This window comes from Tachysurus fulvidraco, chromosome 12, assembly GCF_022655615.1.
Source record: "Tachysurus fulvidraco isolate hzauxx_2018 chromosome 12, HZAU_PFXX_2.0, whole genome shotgun sequence".
In the NCBI taxonomy this organism is placed as follows: Eukaryota; Metazoa; Chordata; class Actinopteri; order Siluriformes; family Bagridae; genus Tachysurus; species Tachysurus fulvidraco.
In genome coordinates this window covers 23,344,065-23,368,993 of record NC_062529.1, presented here as the reverse complement: position 1 = coordinate 23,368,993, position 24,929 = coordinate 23,344,065, and the positions used below count along the sequence as shown (strand labels likewise).

Below are 24,929 nucleotides of genomic sequence, written 5' to 3'. Positions count from 1 at the left end.
CAGTAACGTCAGGAAGTGATGTCAAATCAACATGGACGCTCACAGCATGAACAGTAAACAGACCCCAAAAATATTTTATAAAATATACCGTATATAGAATTATCTGCTGTAGATCAGTGACTTTCAGATATATTCACTCGTTCATTCTATACCACTGACTATCAGGGCCGGTGGCAGCAGTGGGCAGATTTGGGTCTTGCCCACCCAATCAAAAAAAGTTAGATTTTTTTTTAGTTTATCCAAAGGGGAAAATAACACAGAAAATACCAGCATGATTTCTAGCCTCTGATTGGATGGGCAGTCTACAGCCAATGGATCTGTCTGCTGTAGCCCAAAGCCCCACCCTACACAAAGCCCCACCCTACACAAAGCCACACCCTACACAAAGCCCCACCCTACATAAAGCCACACCCTACACAAAGCCCCCGTCCCACCACACAGAACAGTTTTCCACTGCATGCCTCATGCTACTGTACGTTCAGCCCAACACACTTACTGTACATGCTCTAGCTCCGTACTACTTTTATTTACTTATTTTTTCGAAATTGTACATACTTTTCTCAGTTGGTGACGTTTATTTGATTAATGTTACCACATGTGTTCCTCATGTATTGTTTTTAAGCCTATAAAGTAACACTAGAGCTGCCTGTGTCTAGCAGATCAGACGATACAGCTAATTCCAGTTTACCCTCCACAAGCACTGTTCCTCCCCAGTCCTCACCAAGTGCCCCAATGAATTGGTTAAGGCCCAATGAATTGGTTAACCGCCAGGTGGTTAGCGTTTTGAATGGCGATTTTGTAAATATTGGTTATGGGGAGAACCAGATTAGGTCTTGGGGCCACTATAACTGATTGCCCACCTATTATTTGTACCAGCCCACCCTAATGTACTTGGGTGCATCTGGCCCTGCTGACTATACAGTTTTTAGCTGTAAGACATTGGCCACTCTTACAGTTAGCTCACTAGATTTTTGGCCCTTAAAAACAAATAAAGAGGCATAGATGATCATCTCTTCTTTGTAGCTTTAAGTGAAGTGCCAAAGTTCTTCTGTGTTTTTTTTTTTACCACGTCAACAAGCCAACGTTCCCTGTCCCTGAAGACAAACTGTATATTTCGGCTGAAAATCTTTAATTAGTATAATTAATGTTATGATGTGGGGCACGGTGGATTAGTGGTTAGCACGTTCGCCTCACACCTCTAGGGTTGTGGGTTCGATTCCCGCCTCCGCCTTGTGTGTGTAGTTTGCATGTTCTCCCCGTGCCTCGGGGGTTTCCTCCGGGTACTCCGGTTTCCTCCCCCGGTCCAAAGACATGCATGGTAGGTTGATTGGCATCTCTGGAAAATTGTCCGTAGCGTGTGAGTGAATGAGAGTGTGTGTGTGCCCTGTGATGGGTTGGCACTCCGTCCAGGGTGTGTCCTGCATCGATGCCCGATGACGCCTGAGAGGCTCCCCGTGACCCGAGGTAGTTCGGATAAGCGGTAGAAAATGAATGAATGAATGAATGTTATGACATACTGTATGCAGTTAAACATTTAAGTAGTCCTAGGATTATAGGATATTGTTTTTTTTTTTTTTACCACTGGTTATGATATAATACTGATGTTGTCCTTAGTTAAAGAATTGTGATAAGCATTGTTGTGATGTGGTTATAATGCCATGGCGTCGGATGTGGACGTTGCAGCGTTCTGGACCTGAACGCATTCGAGAGGCAGATGAAAGCCGAAGGTTTGGGAACAGCGGCCGAAGGCAAGGCAGGTAGGACTGAGACAGCGGTCACACAATAAATCAGAGATATACCTTATAACACGAGTCTGCAGGAGTATAAGATCAAGTCATACGTTCACTCTGCCGTGTTTTTGTTTTCTCTCTGTTTGTGTCTATTAAGGTGATAAGGTTATGGCAGACGAACCGCTGACTTGTGATCTCTTCCGCTTCCTCCAGTTGCTTTGCGAAGGACATAATGCAGGTGTTTATTCGCACAATTACACAATAAATCACCGGCAGCTCAACATCTCCGGGCCATAGCAGCAACCCAATAACTCAGAATCACACAGAGTCATCTATCATTGCCTTCTTTGTTCCTTGTCTTGTTTTTTTTGTCACTAGATTTTGCCTAATGCTTGACAAAGCCCTGAAAAAGACAGAAAAAGTAATAATAGGATTTTAATATAAAGATTCATAACGACAGTACGGGAGAATATTGAGGATTTACTCTCTGCTGTGTGATATTACTATGACTTTATGACCTGTATGAATAGATCAGATACCACGCCGTTAACGCTCATTATTTAAACTCACCTATTATTTTTTTTTCATCTTTACTTTATTAGGGTCATATTTTGAAAAGTTTCTTCTACACCTTTGCTGCCTCTTTATGATTTAATATATTAGACACACACATTTCCTTCTTTTGGTATGTATTAAATGGCAGTAACGTTTATTCAAGTCCACGTAGAATTGAGATCGAATTTTGTCTACAGTTTTAAATATAAGAGCCCAAATTTGGCTTTCAGACCAATTTAAACTTATAACCTTATGGTTCAGGTTAGGGCGCCATGGAGGGCGTAATGGTCCAGCGGTTAAGGCTCTGGATTCCTGATCATCAAGCCCACAACCTGCTTGTGAAACATCAATGTTGGGTCCTTAACCTCACCTGCTCCAGGGGTGCCGTACTATGGCTCTGACCCCTGCGCTCTGACCCCATAACCTGGGATATGCGAAAACCCTGGGGAAGTCATGGTTAGAGAGTTAGACTCCTAACCGTAAGGTTGTTGGTTCGAGTCTCGGGCCGGCAATACCACGACTGATGTGCCCTTGAGCAAGGCACCAAACCCCCCCAACTGCTCCCTCGGTGCCGCAGCTTAAATGGTGCTCCATATGAATATGGAATATGGATCACCGTACTCAGCCGTATGTCACGTCACTTACTGTATTTCTATGCTGCAGATTCATTGGAATCATGTTACGATGTTCTAAGACTTGTAGAAAGTGATTACAGTTAAACTTCAGCATACAAACATCTTCCCTTACGAATTTTTTCTTTAAAAATTAAAATTTTGCAAGAAATTTGTATCGGCATACGAAACAATTCAGGCACATGAACGGCCCGGATGCCGGCTAAGTCGCGCTTACGTCTGGGTGTCGTTCAAAACTTCCACACGAAGTGAGTTTACAAATTTTATCTGTTTCGAAAGAGTAAACTTTCCTTTGGCATGCGTTCATAAGCTACGTGATTTTTGGTGCGTTTTTTTGTCGACAGATTGGTGCCTTGGGTCGTCTGTGCTGATTTTAGCTTAGCGTTGCAGATTTATTTGTGGTTTTTTTTTTTGCATATTGTGCAAGGGTTTAGTGAAGACATAACAGCATGGGTCAAAAGAAAGACAGCAAGGACATTAGCATGTAGAAAATAGAGCCACTTTTCATGGAAATTAAGAAAGAATTAATCGCTAAAAAAGGCAGCTGGTGCAAGAATGAGCGATCTTGCTAGAGAGTACAGACGGCCAGCATCCACCATAAGATCCACCATAAGATCCACCATAAGACTGATTTTTTGTTTTTGTATGCAAAAATACGACTGTAGTTTTGGTATTTGTAATACTGGTAATATATTTGTGTGGCTTGAAATGAATAATCTGCATCTACATTATGTTCTTATTGGAAAATTAATTTCACAATATAAATTTTCGCCTTAAGAACTCTCCTCCAGAAGGAATTAAATTCATACGCCGAGGTTGAATTTATTCACTAAATATTATTTGAATAATCTTCTGTGAAGTGATGAAGTGGGTTGGGAAAGTCAGATTGAGTATTCAATTCAATTCAAGTTTATTTGTATAGCGCTTTTTACAATGGGCTTCGTCTCAAAGCAGCTTTACAGAACATAAACAGAGAGCAGAAGTTAAACATAAGGAGAAAAAAGAATTAATATAGTAAAAAAATAAGATATATATAGTTCACAGTATGTATATATGTATGTATGTATGTATGTATGTATGTATGTATGTATGTATGTATGTATGTATGTATTTATTTATTTATCCCCAATGAGCAAGTCTGAGGTGACTCAGGCAGCAGTGGCAAGGAAAAACTCCCTTAAATTGGTAAGGAAGAAACCTTGAGAGGAACCGGACTCAAATGGGAACCCATCCTCATATGGGTGGAACTGGGGGGTGAGATTACAAATATACAGTCAAACAAATGTTGAATTGGTGTAAAGATCACATGGAGTTCAGATCTCCTCTTGGTATCATAGAGTCCAACTGGAGCTGGTAGATCTGCAGATGTCTCAGGATTTTCATCTCAGTGGAGGTCCAAAATCTTCATTGCACGGAAGACGATCAGAGCTGGTACAATGTCTGGATGCCTCGGGATGAACTGTAATCAGTATTAAACTGTAATAAAGCAGCCGACGCAGCAGCCGACGAATCCATCAGCTGAGTTTATTAGAAAAAATACACGAGGCTGAACAAAACCAAAACGTCAGGTAGTAAGCAGGCAAAGGTTCATAAACTGACTGAGGGAATCAGCACAGCGAGAAAAATGCCAAAAACCAAAAACACATCTGTAAAAAGTGAGAAAAGTCAAAACATACGATAGCAAACGGCGGAGAAACAAGAAACGTCCGATGATTGCAGGCGAACTGACAATACGTCACAATGAAAGTGGCTCCAAATGACCCAGAAGTCTCAGTACTCTGGTGATGGCTCCCTCTGATGGTATGGAGGAGGAATTACAGGCGGCGCCGTTACATAAACACACCACATGTGAATCAATACATATACATTATGATTTGTTTTCTTTACATATCCCATATTGGCATATTTGGAGGCTGGGGTCAGAGTTGCAGGGGCAGCTATGTTACAACACCCCTGGAGCAGGGAGGCCTGGCTCAGTTGCCTAACAGTGGCAGCTTATTGGCACTCGGGCTTGAACCCTGACCTTCCAATCAACAACCCAGAGACTTTACCACTTGAGCCACAATTGCCCATATGCTATGATGTCATAAAACCTAAGTGGCAATAATAAACAAATATGCAAATTTCAAGACATGAAAATACAAAAGAGTTTGGTTTTATTTTCTGTTATTCTGTAGAAACACAACATTAAACCGTTTATTTTCCCATCGAGGATGCATTTCAGAGTGAGATGTTATGTTATGAACAAATCACGGCTGACTTTTCTTGTGACAGAATTTCAGAACTATCTGAGAACTCAGACAGGAAACAATACCACGGTAAACATCATCATCTCCACTGTGGACTACCTGCTCCGACTGCAGGTAAATCTATAGGGGTGAAGATCTAGTAGTGAAGTGTATACAGTAGCGAATATACACAGCATTTAATAATAAGTAGTAGGTTTATAACTGTGTGCTCTTGCTTAGGAGTCCATCAGCGACTTTTACTGGTATTACTCTGGGAAAGATGTCATCGATGAACACGGCCAGCGGAACTTCTCCAAAGCCATCAGAGTGGCCAAACAGGTCTTCAACACCCTCACAGAGTACATCCAGGTGAGGAAACTCACACACATGCAGGAAATACTTCTATCATTTAAGACCTTTTATTCTTCATCATGCAGATCTTTCTTTGGAAGACTTTGGATGTATCACTTGCTTCTGTTTGGGGAAGCAGAACTAACGTCCGTTCTTTCCCGAATAGTAGATTTGTTGCTTAACATTTACTTCAACAATATGCAAAAGTTTCTTTATAAAATGAAATTAAAAATCGAATTAGCATCTAAGCCAAAATATATTGTATGTTTAAAACTTTAGGATCTCCGGTAGCAGTAGTCCAGAAAAAAAACTAGGATGCTGTGAGAAATCTTTGAGCATTTTTTATTATTTTTATTTTTCCTCATTTCTTTGATTCCGCATGACGGGATGTATTTATATTCTTCTTACATTTGAATGGTTAGAAAATATATATACACTGTGCCAAGGTAAAGAAAGAAAAATTTATTAGCACATTTATATAACTTGTTTTTAAGGGTCCCTGCACTGGAAACCAGCAGAGTTTGGCACACAGTCGGTTGTGGGACGCCGTGGTCGGCTTCCTCCACGTTTTCGCCCACATGCAGATGAAACTTTCTCAGGTCTGCATCAATAAACACCACCACAAATGTCCAGGATAACAGAAATATTTTAGAATTAATTCCTAAAAAATGTTTTTTAAAACCCCAGATTTGATGCATGGCAAAGATACCTTGTTTGGAATAAATCTGAATGATGACTTACCGAGGTGAAAATATCTCAACCTTCATGTAGAATTGAATAAACTTGAAAATAGCTGAGGTGGTTAAGGAAACACGGTGCTATTTACAGGGTGTATATGTGACAGCAAACGCCTGTCTCAGCTGATCCGGCATATAAAACGTTTGAATAAACGCGAGCTAAAAATACTGCAAGAGATGACAATGTTGTGTTCCATCCAGGATTCGAGTCAGATCGAGCTGCTGAAGGAACTGATGGATCTGCTGAAAGACATGGTGGTGATGCTGCTGTCTATGCTAGAAGGTAAGAACAAGGTTGAAGGAGAAAAATGATAAAATACAGTCACAGTTTTTCAATATTTTAAAGATGTGACTCGGTGAAACAAACTCCAGAAGTGTGTCATTCAATACAATCGAGGCAAGGAAGTTTATTTTTATACCGTTTAAGTACGATACGGTCAACATACTGTATAAAGAGGAAACGGCTTTTATATATCCCCCGTGATCCTGACGATTTGTTTTCAGGGAACGTTGTGAACGGAACCATCGGGAAACAGATGGTGGACATGCTGGTGGAGTCGTCCGGCAACGTCGAAATGATCCTGACGTTCTTTGACATGTTCCTGAAACTCAAAGATCTCGTATCCTCTGATGCCTTCAAAGAATATGACCCTGAAGGACAAGGGCTTATCTCCAAGAAGGACTTTCAAAAGGCCATGGAAGGCTACAAACGCTACACCGTGTCCGAGACCGAATTCCTGTTGTCTTGCGCAGAAACGAATGAGAACAAGCTCCTGGACTATCGGGCGTTTGTGGCTCGTTTTCATGAACCGGCCAAAGACATCGGTTTCAACGTGGCTGTCCTTTTGACTAACCTGTCAGAGCACATGCCTCATGATACCCGATTACATAATTTTCTGGAGTTAGCTGACAGCGTGCTCAGGTATTTCCAGCCTCACCTGGGCAGGATTGAGATCATGGGCAGCGGGAAGCGGGTCGAGAGGGTCTACTTCGAAATCAGCGAGTCGAGCCGAATGCAGTGGGAGGAGCCACAGGTGACGTTTGTTGCTGAACTTTATGGCTATTGCATGTTAGATATTTAATTTTATACATAAGCTACTTGCTACGACATCCAAATGTTCTCAAAGATCGATAAACAGAAAAGTATCACCTATTCGATTTAATGTCATTCAAGGACGAGTGGAAATATAGAGAATTGAGTGCAGTGAGGAGATAAAATTTCACACATCTGTATTCAGACCTCATTCATTACTTGGTCAGTTACTAGGACAGTTGCCTGGGTTTTGGGTTGCCAGACATGGACTTTGATTAAAAGTAAGAGATGTCTCAGTTACACACAAATATTTACATTCACAGCATTCGGCAGACGCCTTTATCCAGAGCAATGTCTAATTTTTATACAACTGAGCAATAGAAGCTTAAATGCCTTGTTCATGGGCTCAGCAGTGGCAGGGTTCAAACTCATAACCTTCCAAATTTTAGTCCAACACCTTAACCACTCAACTAGTTAAGGCTATGTGTTGTTGATCGGAGGATCGGGGTTCGAGGCCCAGCACAGCCAAGCTGCCGCTGCTGGGCCCTTGAGCAAGGCCCTCAACCCTCCCTGCTCCAGGGGTGCTGTATCATAGCTGCCCCTGCACTCTGACCCCAACCTCCTCAGTTGGGGTATGTGAGGAAAAGAATTCCACTGTGCTGTAATGTATATGTGGTGATAATAAAGGCTTCTGTTCTAAGGCTTCTACGCCCCCCGTTCATTCCACACTCATATGATGACCTTGATTTAGCATCTTGTCGCTACATTAACTTTTTTCCCCAGAAGACGTTCCTCCTGTTTTTATTGTGTCCATGTTGACTGATTGAGTGTATTTGTCATGTCTCACTCCACAGTGGTGTTAATATGAAGCTCATATGAAAGTAGACCCTCAGGACTTTTGTAGTGTTTGTCGTTTGTAGTGTTTCATCGGTGTTTCTGTTTTTCTCTAGCCTACTAGTGGAAATATCTTCCAAAAAACAAATATGTTTATTTTTTTCCACACACATGATTATATCTTTAAAGTAAATGTTGATATAAAAACCCATTTCTAATTACTGAGATGCTTCAATAGTTTAGTTCATGTCAAAGTTATCTTCAACACTAAGATTCTGTGTAAGATTTTCAACAGAAACACACGTCTCATGCTGAAAGGAAACGATATAATGTTGTCATGTGCTACTTTAAGTGCTGTTCAAGCCTGTGCTGTAAATATATGTGAAGAATCTGGCAACCTTGGAGTGAAATGAATTTGAATTCTTGCCCTAGGTGAAGGAGAGCAAGCGTCAGTTCATCTTTGACATTGTGAACAAGGGGGGTGAGAAGGAAAAGATGGAGCTCTTCGTGAACTTCTGCGAGGACACTATCTTCGAGATGCAGCTGGCCGCCCAGATCTCTGCCTCCGACCGTGACGAGGAAGTGCTGGGAACAGAAGATGATGGAACGGACGCAATGAAGGACGAGGAAAAAAACCCTGTTACGAATAACGATGACACCGAAGGAGGACAGAAAGTCTTTTCCTCGACAGCGATGATGAAGCGGCTCCTCCTGGCCCCTCTCTGTGGCCTGATGATGATAACATGGCTCCTGTCCATAAGGAATGTGAAGAGGCACATAAAAAGGATGAGCATAAAGGGTCTTGTTCTGGCCATTGTCCTCTTCTTCCAGAAGGTTGCATCGGCCATTTTTCGTACCATTTCAGGCTCCGTCTGCTTTGTCCTACACGTCCTTTATCTTGTCTTTCTCAGTGGTTACATTATCAAGTTTGCCAAAGAGACCAAACTCTGTGATTTTTTCAGAGATCTGCCAGAACCCACGCTGGATGATGTTACAGGGGAAAACGAAGGGGTAACCCACAAGGTCCGAGGTCCAACACGGACCTTAGCCTCCCGGGGTGACCTTAACGCAGTGACACTGGACTTATCGGCTGTGTCCAGAAACCCTCAGCTACTTACTGAAATATTTGGGCTCAAGTTAAGAAAGGAAGGAGGCCAGTATATGCTGTTTAGTCGAGATTCCGTTGCTAGCGTTGGTGAAGTAATGAATCCTTCTATACATCAGGTCAGTACAGTAATCTCTGCTAAATTCATAAAAACAAACAAACAAAAAAAAACGCTTTCTAATAATCACAACATCTGAACTTACAGAACTAGTTTATTTAGTCAGCTTTTATTCAGAGAAGCTAGTTATCTCAGATTTACCTCAGATCTCTTTTTGTTACAAGAGCTAATCTTCCAAAAATCCTAAATCCAAAAAATTTGTTATTATTTAGAGCTAACCAGTTAGCAATAGCTATATTTTTCAGGTCTCTCTTTTATACAAGAGGTATTAATATTTTCAAATGTTTTTATATTCAGAGAAGCTACCTTAGATTTACCTCAGATTTACCTCAGATCTCTTTTTGTTGCAAGAGTTAAATATATAAATATCCTAGTTGTGTTTTTTTTATCTAGAGAAATAGCAACCTAGTTAGCAATAGCTCTTTTATTTAGATCTCATTTTGTTATATGAGATAATCGTATAAAAAAAGACCTAGTTTTGTTTTATAGTTAGAGAAAATTAGCTACCTAGCAAGCAGCTATTTTAATAACAGCTATTTTAATTAGGTATTTTGATATTAGCGCTTGTCATATTCACAAATCCTAGACAGGTTGTAATTTTAGCGAGAATGCTAACTAGTCCGAGCTATAATTTGTATCTCATTTTGATACTTGAGCTAATATCTAATATGAGCTAATATAATTTAATAGTTAGATCTCTTTAGTTAGGTGCTAATCCTATAAAAATATATTTTCAACAAATCTTTTAATTTTTAAAACAAACATGCTAGCTAGCTGTCCATAGCCATGTTAGACACATTTGTTTAGATTTGTAGTTACGTATATGTTACAGGTGTAGTGTGTGTGTGTGTGTGTGTGTGTGTGTGTGTGTGTGTGTGTGTGTGTGTGTGTGTGTGTGTGTGTGTGTGTGTGTATGAATATAGGCAGCTTTGTCTGAGGAGGAGGACGAAGAGGAGGAGAAACATTCAGAGGCTGAAAAAGCAGAGTAAGCCCTTTTTTGCCAGTATATAGTGCATTTATTCTGTGTGCATTAGATGTTATTGATTCAATGCTAGCGGGTTAATTTAGCCTGTCTTATAAATCACCTAGATCTCAATAAATCTAAAAGCTTGGCTGTAAAGCATTGTTCTCAATAACTCTCATAGAGCTTATGGAGTTATGGAAAAAAAGTTACGTCTGAAGCTTCATCTCACTCCTAGTGAACTTCAGATGAATCCTGATACTGTTTGCTCTAATTTACAGACCCGTGTGTTTCAATTTTAAATCCTTTTACACCAGAAAAAATCTTATATTGTTTCATGAGATTCCATGAAAAATGTACGTACAATTTATTTCCCCAACATTCACACGACCCTGTTACAGTACCTAAACCCCTTCACCCCATCACATATTTGGCATGTTCCGAATATAAAGTGAACAGGAAGTTGCATCATCCCAAAATTCCTGAAGATCATGTGAAGAAGAAAAAGAAATTCTCTCATTCACACCATTCTGTTTCATTTTTTACGGGGAGCCTGTGCCTAACTCAGGTGTCAACGGGCATCGAGGCAGGATACACCCTGGACGGAGTGCCAACCCATCGCAGGGCACACACACACTCTCATTCACTCACACACACACACACACACACACACACACACACACACACACACACACACACACACACACACACACACACACACACACACACTATGGACAATTTTCCAGAGATGCCAATTAACCTACCATGCATGTCTTTGGACCGGGGGAGGAAACCGGAGTACCCAGAGGAAACCCCCGAGGCACAGGGAGAACATGCAAACTCCACACACACAAGGTGGAGGTGGGAATCGAACCCCCAACCCTGGAGGTGTGAGGCGAACGTGCTAACCACTAAGCCACCGTGCCCCCCAACGTCGTGATTTTGATAGACTTGACATAATCCTTTCGTTAGAATGAATGCACACTCTCTGGTCTGAATCCCCAGAATAGACTCCGGGCTCCCTCGTGACCCTGTATAGGATAAAAACTACAGAAAATAGATGGATGGATAATAATAATAATAATAATAATAAAATGGTCTTTTATGTAATTTTTATAATATATAGAACTTATAATGGTAAGCCAGTAAGCCATACTAGATACTTTTCATTATATTCTAGAAATTTTCCCTCTCTGAGATGTCGGTATGAAGCTCCTCAGAAATGTTCCTCAGACTTCTTCCACTGCACTGCATGAGAAAGTTTGCATTAACCTTTCCGCCAAACGAATAAGAGGTGTGTCTTCCTTAGAGGTGAAGACAATGAGAAGAAGCAGCCGAGGAAAGAAGATGAGGAGAAACGCAGAATTAGGAGGATGAGCTTCCACAAAGCGACTGAGCCTGAGGTTCAAGAATCATCCACATGGAAAATAATCAACTCTCACAAGACAAAACTGCTCGTAAGGCAGAACCGTGTCTCCTGTTTTTTTTTTTTTTAAGTTCTCTCAGAGAATATGCAAATAAACTCGACTGTCAGCTTAATTACGGTGATTAAATCAGTGTGATTCAGGTTTTTACTACAAACCTGTAAAACCAAAGCCATGTAACGAACAGAATCTATCTTAAGGACATGTCTGTGTCTTGTAGAATTATTTTGCCAGGAATTTCTACAACATGCGAGTGCTGGCCCTGTGTGTGGCCTTCAGCATCAACTTCATTCTTCTGTTCTACAAGGTGAAGGACATGAAGTTCACACACACACACACACACACACACACACACACACACACACACACACACACACACACACACACACACACACACACACACACACACACACACACACACACACTCACATTATTCACACACACATCATCACTCCGGCTCACTGACTCAGCAGCATTGTGCTAAGTATCAAAACTCCACCTGTGTGTATTTATATGTATATTTTGATCTAATTACACAACTACACACAACTATACACAACCATAAATGACTGTACACAACTTTACACAATCAGAAACAACCATAAACAACTATACACAATTATACACAACCAAAAACATCTACTGTATACACAACTATACACAGACAAAAAACAACTATACACAACTGTACACAACCAAACACAACTGTACACATTCAGAAACAACTATACACAATTGTACACAACCAAACACAACTGTACACATTCAGAAACCACTATACACATTTGTACACAACCAAACACAACTGTACACATTCAGAAACAACTATACACAATTGTACACAACCATACACAACAATACACAAACATACACAACTATACACATCCACACACAACTACTGTATACATGGTAGAAACATCTATACACATATATACACAATCAGAAACAATTATACACAACTATGCACAACTTTACCCAACTTTACACAATCATAAGCATTTCTAATCAGCCATAGTCAACCACTGACAACTACAGATAAATATACACAACCATAGACAGCTATACACAACCATAAACAACTATACACATCTTTAGATGACCATAGACAGCTATACACAACCATAAACAACTATACACATCTTTAGATGACCATAGAGAGCTATACACAACCATAAAAAATATCGACATCCATAGACAACTATACACAAGTATATAAAAGCATACACTTCCATAAATTATAGACAACTATACACAAGCATATAAAACCATACACTTCCATAAATTATAGACAACTATACAAAAGCATACACATCTATAGACAACTGTGGAAAAATATGGACAACTATTCACATCTATAAACAATTGTACACAACTACACCAATCCATCAACAACTATACACATCCATAAACAACTATACACAACTATAGATGACCATAGACAGCTATACACAACCATAAACAACTATATACGTAATAGACAAATATAGACAACTATACACAAGAAAATAAAAAATATTCTCAATACACTCCTGTGGGCCCACCACCTGCATGAGAAACCGTAAGGGGCTGGTGCAATGTGGATTGGGTGGCGGTCGAAGGCGGGAGCCTCGGCGACCCAAACTCCGGAAACACGGAATCTGAGTCTAGGGACATGGAATGTCACCTCGCTGGGGCAGAAGGAGCCTGAGCTGGTGCGGGAGGTTGAGAGATACCGACTAGAGATAGTTGGGCTCGCCTCCACGGCAGCTTGGGCTCTGGAACCCAACTCCTCGAGAGAGGCTGGACTCTCTACTACTCTGGAGTTGCCCGCGGTGAGAGGCGGCGGGCTGGTGTGGGCTTGCTCATAGCCCCCCAGCTCAGCAGCCATGTGTTGGAGTTCACCCCGGTGAACAAGAGGGTCGTTTCCCTGCGCTTTCGGGTCGGGGAGAGGTCTCTCACTGTTATTTGTGCTTATGGGCCAAATGGCAGTGTAGAGTACCCAACCTTCTTGGCGTCTCTGGGAGGGGTGTTAGAAAGTGCCCTGACCGGGGACTCCGTCGTTCTACTGGGGGACTTCAACGCTCATGTGGGCAGCGACAGTGACACCTGGAGGGGCGTGATTGGGAGGAACGGCCCCCCCAAACTGAACCTGAGTGGTGTTCTGTTATTGGACTTCTGTGCTAGTCACAGTTTGTCCATAACGAACACCATGTTCAAGCTTAAGGGTGTCCATCAGTTCACATGGCACCAGGACACCCTTGGACGGAAGTCGATGATCGACTTTGTGGTTGTTTCATCTGACCTCCAGCTGTATGTCTTGGACACTCGGGTAAAGAGTGGGGCGGAGCTGTCAACTGATCACCACCTGGTGGTGAGTTGGGTCCGATGGCAGGGGAGGAAGTTGGACAGACTTGGCAGACCCTAACATACTGTGAGGGTCCGCTGGGAACGTTTGGCAGATTCTCCTGTCAGAGAGATCTTCAACTCTCACCTCCGGCAGAGCTTCAACCAGATCCCGAGGGAGGTTGGAGACATTGAGTCCGAGTGGACCATGTTCTCCACCTCCATTGTCGATGCAGCCGCACGGAGCTGTGGCCGTAAGGTCTCCGGTGCCTGTCGTGGTGTCAATCCCCGAACCCGGTGGTGGACCCCGGAAGTAAGGGATGCTGTCAAGATGAAGAAGGAGTCCTATCGAGCCTGGTAGGCTCGGGCGACTCTGGAGGCAGCTGATAGTTACCGGAGGGCCAAACGAGCTTCAGCCCGGGTGGTTGCAGAGGCAAAAACTCGGGTCTGGGAGGAGTTCGGTGAGGCCATGGAGAAGGACTATCGGTTGGCCTCGAAGAAATTCTGGCAAACCGTCTGGCGCCTCAGGTATCTTGGGGTCCTGTTCACGAGTGAGGGAAGGATGGAGCGGGAGATCGACAGGCGGATCGGTATATCATCTGCAGTGATGCGGTCGATATACCGATCTGTTGTGGTGAAGAAAGAGCTGAGCCGCAAGGCGAAGCTCTCTATTTACCAGTCGATCTACGTTCCTACCCTCACCTATGGTCATGAGCTTTGGGTCATGACCGAAAGGACAAGATCCCGGATACAGGCGGCCGAAATGAGTTTCCTCCGCAGGGTGGCTGGGCGCACCCTTATAGATAGGGTGAGGAGCTCGGCCACTCGGGAGGAGCTCAGAGTAGAGCCGCTGCTCCTCCACATTGAGAGGGGTCAGCTGAGGTGGCTAGGGCATCTGTTCCGGACGCCTCCTGGACGCCTCCCTGGGGAGGTGTTCCGGGCATGTCCAACCGGGAGGAGGCCCCGGGGAAGACCTAGGACACGCTGGAGGGACTATGTCTCTCGGCTGGACTGGGAACGCCTCGGTATTCTCCCAGAAGAGCTGGAGGAAGTGTCAGGGGAGAGGGAAGTCTGGGTGTCCCTGCTTAGACTGCTGCCCCCGCGACCCGGTCCCGGATAAGCGGTAGAAAATGGATGGATGGATTCTCAATACACAATATACACAACTACTGACAGCTATACACACGTATACACAACTACACACGCATACACAACTATACACAACCATAAACAACTATAGACATCCAAAGACAACCATAGAAAGCTTTACACCTAAATAAACAACTAAAGACAAACAAACAACATTATAGACACCTACAGACAAAAATACACAACATAATTATAATTACAATTTTAATCAACTATACACAAGCATACACAACTACAGACATCCGTAAACATCCACAGTCACATATAGACAGTTTGTCACCCATGTGAGGTGATCAATAATCACATTATTAATAATTACAGTCACTACTAACAAACACCGGGACTCCGGTTGTGTGTCCTCTTTATCTCTGTACGTTTGTGACCCAGGTTTCCTCTGGCGAAGCTGAAAGTGTGTCCTTATCTGATCTCGACGATGAGAACTCCGAGAGTGTGTGTTTTATTCTGGAAGAGAACGGTTACATGAAGTCGCTCCTCCACTTTCTGGCTGTATTACACACTCTTATCTCCTTCGGCTCCATTATCGGCTACTACTGTCTGAAGGCAAGCTCTTCATCTGTGCTGAAAGCGTTTACACCTTTATCTTATTCACTGCTTTGATATCGCACTCGGGTTTGTTCTCGAAATACGCACTGATTATTAAATATTCAAGTGTTCATGCTGGGCTTGGCAGAGACAGAACTTAAAAAGATGTAGGACACATCGCAGAACCCTGACGAGATCATTCTACAGCACAGAGCTGTTCGGTTCTGGATTCTGATTGGCCAGAAAGTGTTTAGTGCTTTTTCTCTAACAGAAGCCTAAAATCCCAGGTTTATTATTGAATGCTCTTATTGTGTAATTGTTCATATTGTCATATTTCAATGTGACTCCGCTAACTTTAGCATTTAGAATAGTAGACATAAGGATCAGTACATAAGTAAGAGCGAGAGAGAGAAAGAGAGGGAGCGAGAGAGAGAGGGAGTGAGAGAGAGAGGGAGAGAGAGAGAGAGAGGGAGAGAGCGAGAGAGAGGGAGAGAGCGAGCCAGAGAGAGAGAAAGAGGGAGTGAGAGTGTGTGTGAGAGAGAGAGAGAGAGAGAGAGAGAGAGAGAAAGAGGGAGCGAGAGAGGGAGTGAGAGAGAGAAAGAGGGAGTGAGAGTGTGAGAGAGAGAGAGAGAGAGGGAGGGAGCGAGAGAGCCAGAGAGAGAGAGGGAGTGAGAGAGAGAGAGTGGGAGCGAGAGAGAGAGAGAGAAAGGGACGGAGAGAGAGAGAGAGAGAAAGAGAGGGAGCTAGAGAGAGGGGGGGGAGAGAGATGGAGTGAGAGAGAGAGGGAGGGAGCGAGTGAATGAATATATAATATGCACCAGGTATCTAGTAGAGCTGGAGGTTTGTACAAAGCAAACCGTCAAATATCACAACACTCAGCATTAACAATCGTGACGTTCAAGAGACGCCGTCGGAAGCGGGACTCGAACCCGGATCTCTGCAATAGTCTTGTTCACTTGAAAAACAAAACTGTTTTAACAAAAGTAAAATTAACGAAACTTACACAGGACGAAAACAACATGACAACGTCTGACAAAAAATAAAGACAAGAAAAAACAGGCAATTACAGGGGAGAACATCAAGGGAAATGAGAAACAGGTGAAACGGCGGGAAAACCAAACAATAGGAATTGCTATGGTTAAAAATATACCAGCACCCCCTCTGGTGGCCTGTCAAGGAACTGCACCAATAGCTACCGACAACAATAAGTTACTCATTCTTACTCACTCATTTTCTACCGCTTATCCGAACTACCTCGGGTCACGGGGAGCCTGTGCCTATCTCAGGCGTCATCAGTGTTCATGCAGGGCTTGGCAGAGACGGAACCAAGCCCAGCATGAACACTAATGACCCCTGAGATCCCCCAAAGACATGCATGGTAGGTTGATTGGCATGTCTTTGGACCGGGGGAGGAAACCGGAGTACCCGGAGGAAACCCCCGAGGCACGGGGAGAACATGCAATCTCTGCACACACAAGGCGGAGGCGGGACTCGAACCCCCACCCTGGAGGTGTGAGGCAAACGTGCTAACCACTAAGCTATTTTCTGATCGCAGGAACGAACACAAAATCAAGCAAGCTCCACGATATTCGGAGGAACCTGTGATTTTTCAAAATGATTCAGATTTGTCCTGCCTAATTTAGCCCCGCCCCTTTTCATGTGAGACTTGAATACATGAAGTGTTCCACGTTCACACTCGGTTGAGTAAGTGCATTATCCAGGCTCTTGAAATTCTTCTTTGTTTTTTTCAGCATGAACACATGATTATTTACTACCTTAAGTAATAAGGACGCTCTAGGAAAATGCTGTGACTGTAAATATCGGCACCCCTTACAGTAGGTGTGATTTTTTTCAGGTTCCTTTAGTAGTGTTTAAGCGTGAGAAGGAGTTGGCGCGTAAGCTGGAGTTCGACGGCTTGTACGTCACACAGCGACCCGCGGATGATGACATCAGGGGCCAGTGGGACCGACTGGTCATAAACACGCCGTAAGCGCTTATAACCTCTGTATTAACCTGCTTATTTTTGTCTTTTAACTTTATATGAAAAATGTTCTCATATATTGCTTTTCTGTTTTATATATATCTATATATAGATCTTTTCCAAGTAATTACTGGGACAAATTTGTGAAGAGGAAGGTACAGTAAAGTGTTCTATAAAAAACTTTTATATTAAAATATTACTAGATTTTCCAGACGATAAGTCAAACAAATAAATGCACTCCTAAAGATTCCCTTCCTTCTAAAATGACACTTCTGTGACGATTTTAATGACGAGGGAGTAAAACGAAGACGTTCAAAATAAAGAACTGAGAATAAATCAGTAAAATTAAAGAGTAGGATATTAACACGATTGCACCTGATTGGTGACATGTACAATGAGATGCTCGAATTTTTCGCAGGTGATGGCCAAGTACGGCGAGATGTACGGCTCCGAGAGGATCAGCGAGCTGCTGGGTTTGGATAAAAAGACACTGGATTTCAGTTACGAAGCCCGGAAAGGAAGAAGAGCAGCCCGAGAAATGTACTTTTTTTTTTATTGTTATTTCTGCAGAACGCTGAATATGTGGAGAATATTAAGATTCTGTCGATTCGAGTGTGTTCAGAGGGATGAATGAATAAGGCGCACAGGCACAGTGGAGATAGTAGAAGAGCATACGGATCGGTACATAAGTAATAATTCATCGAGAGAGAGAGAGGGAGGGAGCGAGAGAGTGAGGGAGCGAGAGATCAGCATGAATGAATATATAATATGCACCAGGTATCTAGTAGAGCTGGAGGTTTGTACAAAGCAAACCGTCAAATATCACAACACTCAGCATTAATAATCGTGACGTTCAGGAGACGCCGTCGGAAGCGGGACTCGAACCCGGATCTCTGCGGTAGTCTTGTTCACTTGAAAAACAAAACTGTTTTAACAAAAGTAAAATTAACGAAACTTACACAGGACGAAAACAGCAAACGAAACAAAAATGTATTAGCACATTTACACAACTTGTTTTTAAGGGTCCCTGCTATGACACAAGAACCTGAACACAATAGCGTCAGAGCGTATCACTCTTTTTTGGGAAGCCATTTATGCTGCGGCACCCGGGGAGCATGAGGGGGGTGGTGATTTGTTAAGTCGTGGTATTGCTGGCCCAAGACTCGAACCCAACAACTTTAGGGTTAGGAGGTTAGGAGTCAAACTCTCTAACCATTAGGCCACGACTTCCCCGGGTTTTTTGCATATCCCAGGCTATTATGAGCCTGGGGTCAGAGCGCAGGGTCAGCCATTGTGCAGCGCCCCTGGAGCAGGTGAGGTTAAGGGCCTTGCACAAGGACCCAACGTAGATGTCTCAGCAGCTTGTGGGCTTGAACCCGGAGGAAATTGGGCAATAATGGCAAAGCAGGCTATGGTTAAAAATATACCAGCACCCCCTCTGGTGGTCTGTCAAGGAACTGCATCAGTAGCTACTGACAACAAAAAGTTACCGAATAGTAAAAATCAGATCGAAGTAAATCAGCAAATTTCTGATCCCAGGAATGAATCCAAAATCAAGCAAGCTCCACGATATTCTGAGGAACCTGCGACTTTTCAAAATGACGCAAATTTTCCTCAGATTTGTTTTCGAGACACGGCATGTGACGTCACAACACGTGTTCCGTGTGCGGAAGATGAGTACGGCTCTCAGAGAACATCGTTACATAGAAGTGAGGGGGAAAATCATCGTTTCTCAGTGCTGCATTTTAAACATCGGGTCTCACACGTGCCAGATGACGGCTGGAGAATTCGCTAGTAAGCTTCTCATCATATTCATGGGGTCTCTCTTTGTTTCTGTTCTCATTTCAGACTGAACTCCGTCCATACGAAATATCAGATTTGGAAACTCGGAGTCGTGTTTACCGACAACGTGAGTCAGTTTTATATCTTTTACACTTTATTTATTTATTTATTTATTTTTTGTAAATCTGCAAATTTTTTTCTTTTATTTATTTATTTTTCCGCTCAGTCGTTCCTATATCTCGCCTGGTACATGCTGCTGTCAGTTCTCGGCCATTACAATAATTTCTTCTTTGCCGCTCACCTCTTGGACGTGGCCATGGGCTTTAAGACCCTGCGCACCATCCTGTCGTCCGTCACACACAACGGAAAACAGGTAAAAATGAACAGAATAAAAATCCTGACTATGAACAATGGTCACTTGCAGCACATGCAGGAAAACATAAACCGAGAGCATGTGGCAGGACAAACAAAGAAGGCTTGAAAGTCAGCTGTCAGATCGCCCCCTGGTGTTCAGGTGAGGAATTGTCCTAGCTGTCTGTGATATGGACTGCATCGTACTCAGGTCCATGACATCGTTAGTTTCCACAACATGATTGGCAGAGGGACACATGGTCAAATCCCACCTCAACCAATGTCTAATTTAATAAAAAATTCAATGATTCTTTGGTTTTCTATGAACTTTGTGTAGGAAATAAAGCCGGATCGGATCGGAAACTAAGTCATGTGACCGATTTCCAGAAGGTCAATGGTGTGTAACACCAGATAATGAATGTAGGATGTTTGATGTCGAGTTTGAATTGCCGTGTGTGTGTGTGTGTGTGTGTGTATGTGTGTGTGTGTGTGTGTGTTGTAGTTGGTTCTGACTGTAGGCCTCTTGGCTGTGGTTGTGTATCTCTACACCGTCGTGGCCTTCAACTACTTCCGCAAGTTTTACAATAAAAGTGAAGATGGCCAAACTCCAGATATGAAGTGTGACGACATGTTGACGGTAAACACACACACCCACACACAAACACACACACACGGCGCCCTGGGTTTGTCCCACGTGAGCGCCCAGCTTCTTTTTTCGATGACCGGCTGATCTCCAGAAGGGGCGGAGCCTCATAATCACCTCTGTAACTCTGGAAAGAACATGACGGAACCTGCGGCAGGTGTGATCCATTAATATTGTAAGTGGATATAAATAAATCAGTAAAAATAAAGTAATAAAACTATTCGTTTCAATGGCATCATTCAGAAATGATTAACACATGTATATAAATAAACGTAATAATTCATAAATGAAAGCATTTGGATTCATCCCTATTCATCCATCCCACGTGGGCCGAGTCTGCATGTTCTCCTCATGTTTCAGGGGCTTCAGGTTCTCCAGTTTCATCCCCAGCCCAAAGGGACATCGTAGGATGATCAGCACCTCGTAGTGATTAGTCCTGTGTGATTAGTACTCTGGGATGGACTCTAAGTACCACATGACCCTGTGTATGATTAGCGCAACAGAAAACGGACGGGTGGATAGTTCTGATGCCTCGTATGTCTTCGTGTGTAACTGTCTGTGGATCATCTGGAGTTTTCCTAGATACAGTATAGTCGAGACACTGAGATTGCAGTGTAGATCGAAGACGACTAATAAGAGCACACTGAGCTCTTCTGGATCTCTGGAAATGTCGAAGGAAAGGGCGCGGGATTAGGGGCGAGGGTGGGCTTCCCAAAACAAGGTGTTCTAACCGTGCTATGTGGTGATTTTATAGACAAACAGCTTACAGTATGTGTGTGTGTGTGTGTGTGTGTGTGTGTGTGTGTGTGTGTGTGTGTGTGTGTGTGTGTGTGTGTGTGTTTAGTGTTACCTGTTCCACATGTATGTGGGGGTGCGTGCCGGCGGGGGGATCGGTGACGAGATCCAAGACCCGGCAGGAGACGAATCCGAGTTTTACCGTGTGGTCTTCGACATCACCTTCTTCTTCTTTGTCATCGTCATCCTCTTGGCCATCATTCAGGGTGAGAACCGAGAAGCAACACGTCTCAGCAGTCTGAGAAATCCGTGAATGAAATCTCAGAGCTATGACGCTCAGCTCAAATCCACCAATAGGATGACGGCACCGGATAACAGCCAATAACCTTAGATGGTTCTTCTTCTTCTTCTTCTTCTTCTTCTTCTTGAAATTTAGACAAGAAAATACAGCAAAACCCCTCAGACTCCTCCCTTTGAAGTGTGTCGTCATTTCAGCTTGAATTCTTTCCTTTAATCTTTTCTAAAAAAAAAACAACAACAATATTTTCAAAACATTTCTTGCCGTTATCTACGTAAAGCTCCAAAACTAATGGCACCCATTTCAATTTACACAATCGTTCGATTATAAATAGAAAACGTTTTAATAGAAAAGGTTCGACGTTCTCTAAGGCTAATGCCGAAAAGCATTTTTTTATATTTAATATTTAATATTTTCTATATTGTAGATATTTATGAAAAATTATTTTTAGATTGAATCGAGTATTGTGCAAATTTTTACAAAGCAAATTCTTATTAGGGGAAAAAAAATGACAACAGATACAACACAACGTCTGACTTCTGACTTTAAATGTAGTTCGATTTATTTAATAAAATAGTTATTTAATGTCCTTTATAGCAGTGATGCATCATGTAAAGACATGTATGAAGAAAGTAAAGAAAAAACAAAAGAAAAACAGCGAGTGTTTATATTGATAAATTCTAAAATAAGGTGTTTTTTTTTGTGGGTGGAGACATGATTGTGTGTGTTGTGTGTTTTTGGATGTGTGTTACTCCTCACTGTCGGTGTTTTCTGCTGTAACCTTGTGGCCAGGTCTGATCATCGATGCGTTCGGAGAGCTGAGAGACCAACAGGAGCAGGTGAAAGAGGACATGGAGGTGAGAACATAGATTTTTGACTTTTAAAATCAGCTCAAAAGAATGAGGATGGAAAACGTGACCTGCTTTACCAGGACTTTTAGAAAAGATCGATATACCTGGAAGTCTTTTTCTTCCTTGTCTTCTGCAGACGAAGTGTTTTATCTGCGGCATCGGGAGCGAATATTTTGATGCCGTGCCTCATGGGTTCGAGTCTCATACGCTGCATGAACACAACCTGGCCAACTACCTGTAAGACAATGATGTAGGAGTATTACTAGTAAAAGATGCAGTATTAGTAGTAGTATTAATGAAAGATGTAGTAGTTTTATTTTAGTATTAATAGTAAAAGATGTACAGTAAAAGATGTAGTATTAGTAGTAGTGTTAAAAGTAAAAGATTTATTATTATTATTATTATTATTATTATTATTATTATTATTATTATTATTATTATTATTATTATTATTAGCAGTAGTAGTAATAGTAGTAGTAGTAGTGTTAAAAGTAAAAGATGTATTATTATTATTATTATTATTATTATTATTATTATTATTAGTAGTAGTAGTAGTAGTAGTAGTAGTAGTATTATTGTTGTTGTTATTTTAGTAGTAGTAGTAGTAGTAGTAGTAGTAGTAGTAGTAGTATTAGTAGTAGTAGTAGTAGTAGTATTGTTGTTGTTATTTTAGTAGTAGTAGTAGTAGTAGTAGTAGTAGTAGTAGTAGTAGTAGTAGTAGTAGTAGTATTGTTGTTGTTATTTTAGTAGTAGTAGTAGTAGTAGTAGTAGTAGTAGTAGTAGTAGTAGTAATAGTAGTAGAGGTATTAGTATAAATAGTAAATGATGTAGTAGTAGAAGGAGTAGCAGTAGTGTTAATAATAATACTAGTTGTAGTAATATTAGTAGTAATATTAATGAACAATGTAGTAGTATTAGTTTTGGTATTAATAGTAAAAGATGTAGTAGTATTAATTGTGTTAGTAGTATTAATAGTAAAATATATATTCTTATTAGTAATGATAGTATTAATACTTTAGTAGTAGAATAAATAAAAGATGTAGTTGTTTTAGTTTTAGAAGACATATTAATAGTAAAAGATGTAGTATTTGTTTTATTAGTAGTATTAATAGTAAAAGATGTATAATAATAATAATAATAATAATAATAATAATAATAATATATTCTTCTTCTTCTTCTTCTGAATACTAATAACAATAATAATATTAATAATAATAATAATAATAATAATAATAATAATAATAATAATAATAATAATAATAGTAGTAGTAGTAGTAGTAGTAGTAGTAGTAGAGGAAGTAGTATAAATAGTAAATAATGTACTAATGGTAATGTATTAATGGTAAAAAAATATTATTATTATTATTATTATTATTATTATTAATAATAATAATAATAATAATAATAATAATATAAGTAATAGTAGTATTAATAATAATAGTTATTGTGGTTATATTATTAGTAGTATTAATAAAAGTTGTAGTAGTGTTTCTAGTTAAAGATGTAGTAGTAGTAGTATTAATAGTATTAATAGTATTTATTATTAATTAGTAATAGACAAAGATGTAATAGTATTACTAGGAGTAGTAGTATTTATAGTAATAGTTGTAGTAGTAGTCATAGAACTGATAGTAATAGTTATCATTATTATATATTATAGTATAATTAGAGTTATTAGCTGTCGTAGTCGATGTGGTGGTAATAGAACTGGTCATAGTTTAATCAGTAGCTGTATTAATGTTGTTACTAGCTGAAGTACTAATAGTTAATGCGTGTAGCAGTTAAAGGAGAGAATTCTCTACAATTCTTTGTAGCATCATGTCACAGTTATTAAATGTTTGCTTGATACACTGACTTTTAGGAATAAGGAACAGTCTACAGTGTGACGTTGTTTCCGCAGGTTCTTTGTGCAGTACCTCATCAATAAAGATGTGACGGAACACACAGGGCAGGTAATTAAAGCTTAGGACCTCAGTAACAAACACTGAGTGACGACTCAGATGGGAACGAAACCCAGATTGTACCGGGAAGAGTTTCACTTCCTGTCCCCTTGCTGTGGAATATATTTGTAACTTCTGGCTTTCTGACCCTTTTGCTCTTCTTTGTGAACAGGAATCCTACGTATGGAAGATGTACCAGGAACGCTGCTGGGAGTTTTTCCCAGTCGGAGACTGTTTCCGTAAACAGTATGAGGATCAGCTGGGTTAAATATTCCCACATTAAGGACTCTGCTTATTAACATCTTCCCGTTCTCTGATACGGAACTAATGTTTGTCACAGAGTCTTTAGACGTGGACGTGATGCAGAGGAACGACGGGTTCATGTAGCGCTTTCATGCTATTTCTGTCCTGTGCTCGGTCGCACTGTGGAAACTAATTAACAAACACAAACAGCTTTTTTTGTCTTTTTTGGTTCTTCAGACCAGAATATAAGATATTTCCTGTGTCACGTAAATGAAAGATCAAGACCACACACACACACTCACACACACACACACACACACACACACACACACACACACACACACATATACATACACACACTCACACACACACTCACACACACA

General features: G+C 41.3%; 1 protein-coding gene across 3 annotated transcripts in view; it reads left to right on the top strand.

The window, feature by feature from the left end:
- ryr2b (ryanodine receptor 2b (cardiac)) overlaps positions 1 to 24,929 on the top strand; it is an 85,859-nt gene that overhangs the window by 60,916 nt on the left and 14 nt on the right. For all 3 annotated transcript variants that reach the window (XM_047821953.1, XM_047821952.1, XM_047821951.1), the window contains exons 64-86: positions 1,684 to 1,757; positions 1,888 to 1,968; positions 5,192 to 5,280; positions 5,386 to 5,514; positions 5,991 to 6,095; positions 6,435 to 6,516; positions 6,738 to 7,267; positions 8,533 to 9,324; positions 10,247 to 10,308; positions 11,594 to 11,741; positions 11,929 to 12,015; positions 15,567 to 15,740; positions 17,578 to 17,708; positions 17,816 to 17,858; positions 18,122 to 18,243; positions 19,552 to 19,612; positions 19,712 to 19,858; positions 20,339 to 20,473; positions 21,324 to 21,480; positions 22,305 to 22,369; positions 22,500 to 22,600; positions 24,264 to 24,315; positions 24,476 to 24,929. The exon at positions 24,476 to 24,929 is cut by the window's right edge and continues 14 nt beyond it. In XM_047821953.1, the coding sequence (XP_047677909.1) occupies positions 1,684 to 1,757; positions 1,888 to 1,968; positions 5,192 to 5,280; positions 5,386 to 5,514; positions 5,991 to 6,095; positions 6,435 to 6,516; positions 6,738 to 7,267; positions 8,533 to 9,324; positions 10,247 to 10,308; positions 11,594 to 11,741; positions 11,929 to 12,015; positions 15,567 to 15,740; positions 17,578 to 17,708; positions 17,816 to 17,858; positions 18,122 to 18,243; positions 19,552 to 19,612; positions 19,712 to 19,858; positions 20,339 to 20,473; positions 21,324 to 21,480; positions 22,305 to 22,369; positions 22,500 to 22,600; positions 24,264 to 24,315; positions 24,476 to 24,571 (3,463 nt within the window). In that variant the 3' untranslated portion in view covers positions 24,572 to 24,929. The remainder of the gene's footprint in view (positions 1 to 1,683; positions 1,758 to 1,887; positions 1,969 to 5,191; positions 5,281 to 5,385; positions 5,515 to 5,990; positions 6,096 to 6,434; positions 6,517 to 6,737; positions 7,268 to 8,532; positions 9,325 to 10,246; positions 10,309 to 11,593; positions 11,742 to 11,928; positions 12,016 to 15,566; positions 15,741 to 17,577; positions 17,709 to 17,815; positions 17,859 to 18,121; positions 18,244 to 19,551; positions 19,613 to 19,711; positions 19,859 to 20,338; positions 20,474 to 21,323; positions 21,481 to 22,304; positions 22,370 to 22,499; positions 22,601 to 24,263; positions 24,316 to 24,475) is intronic.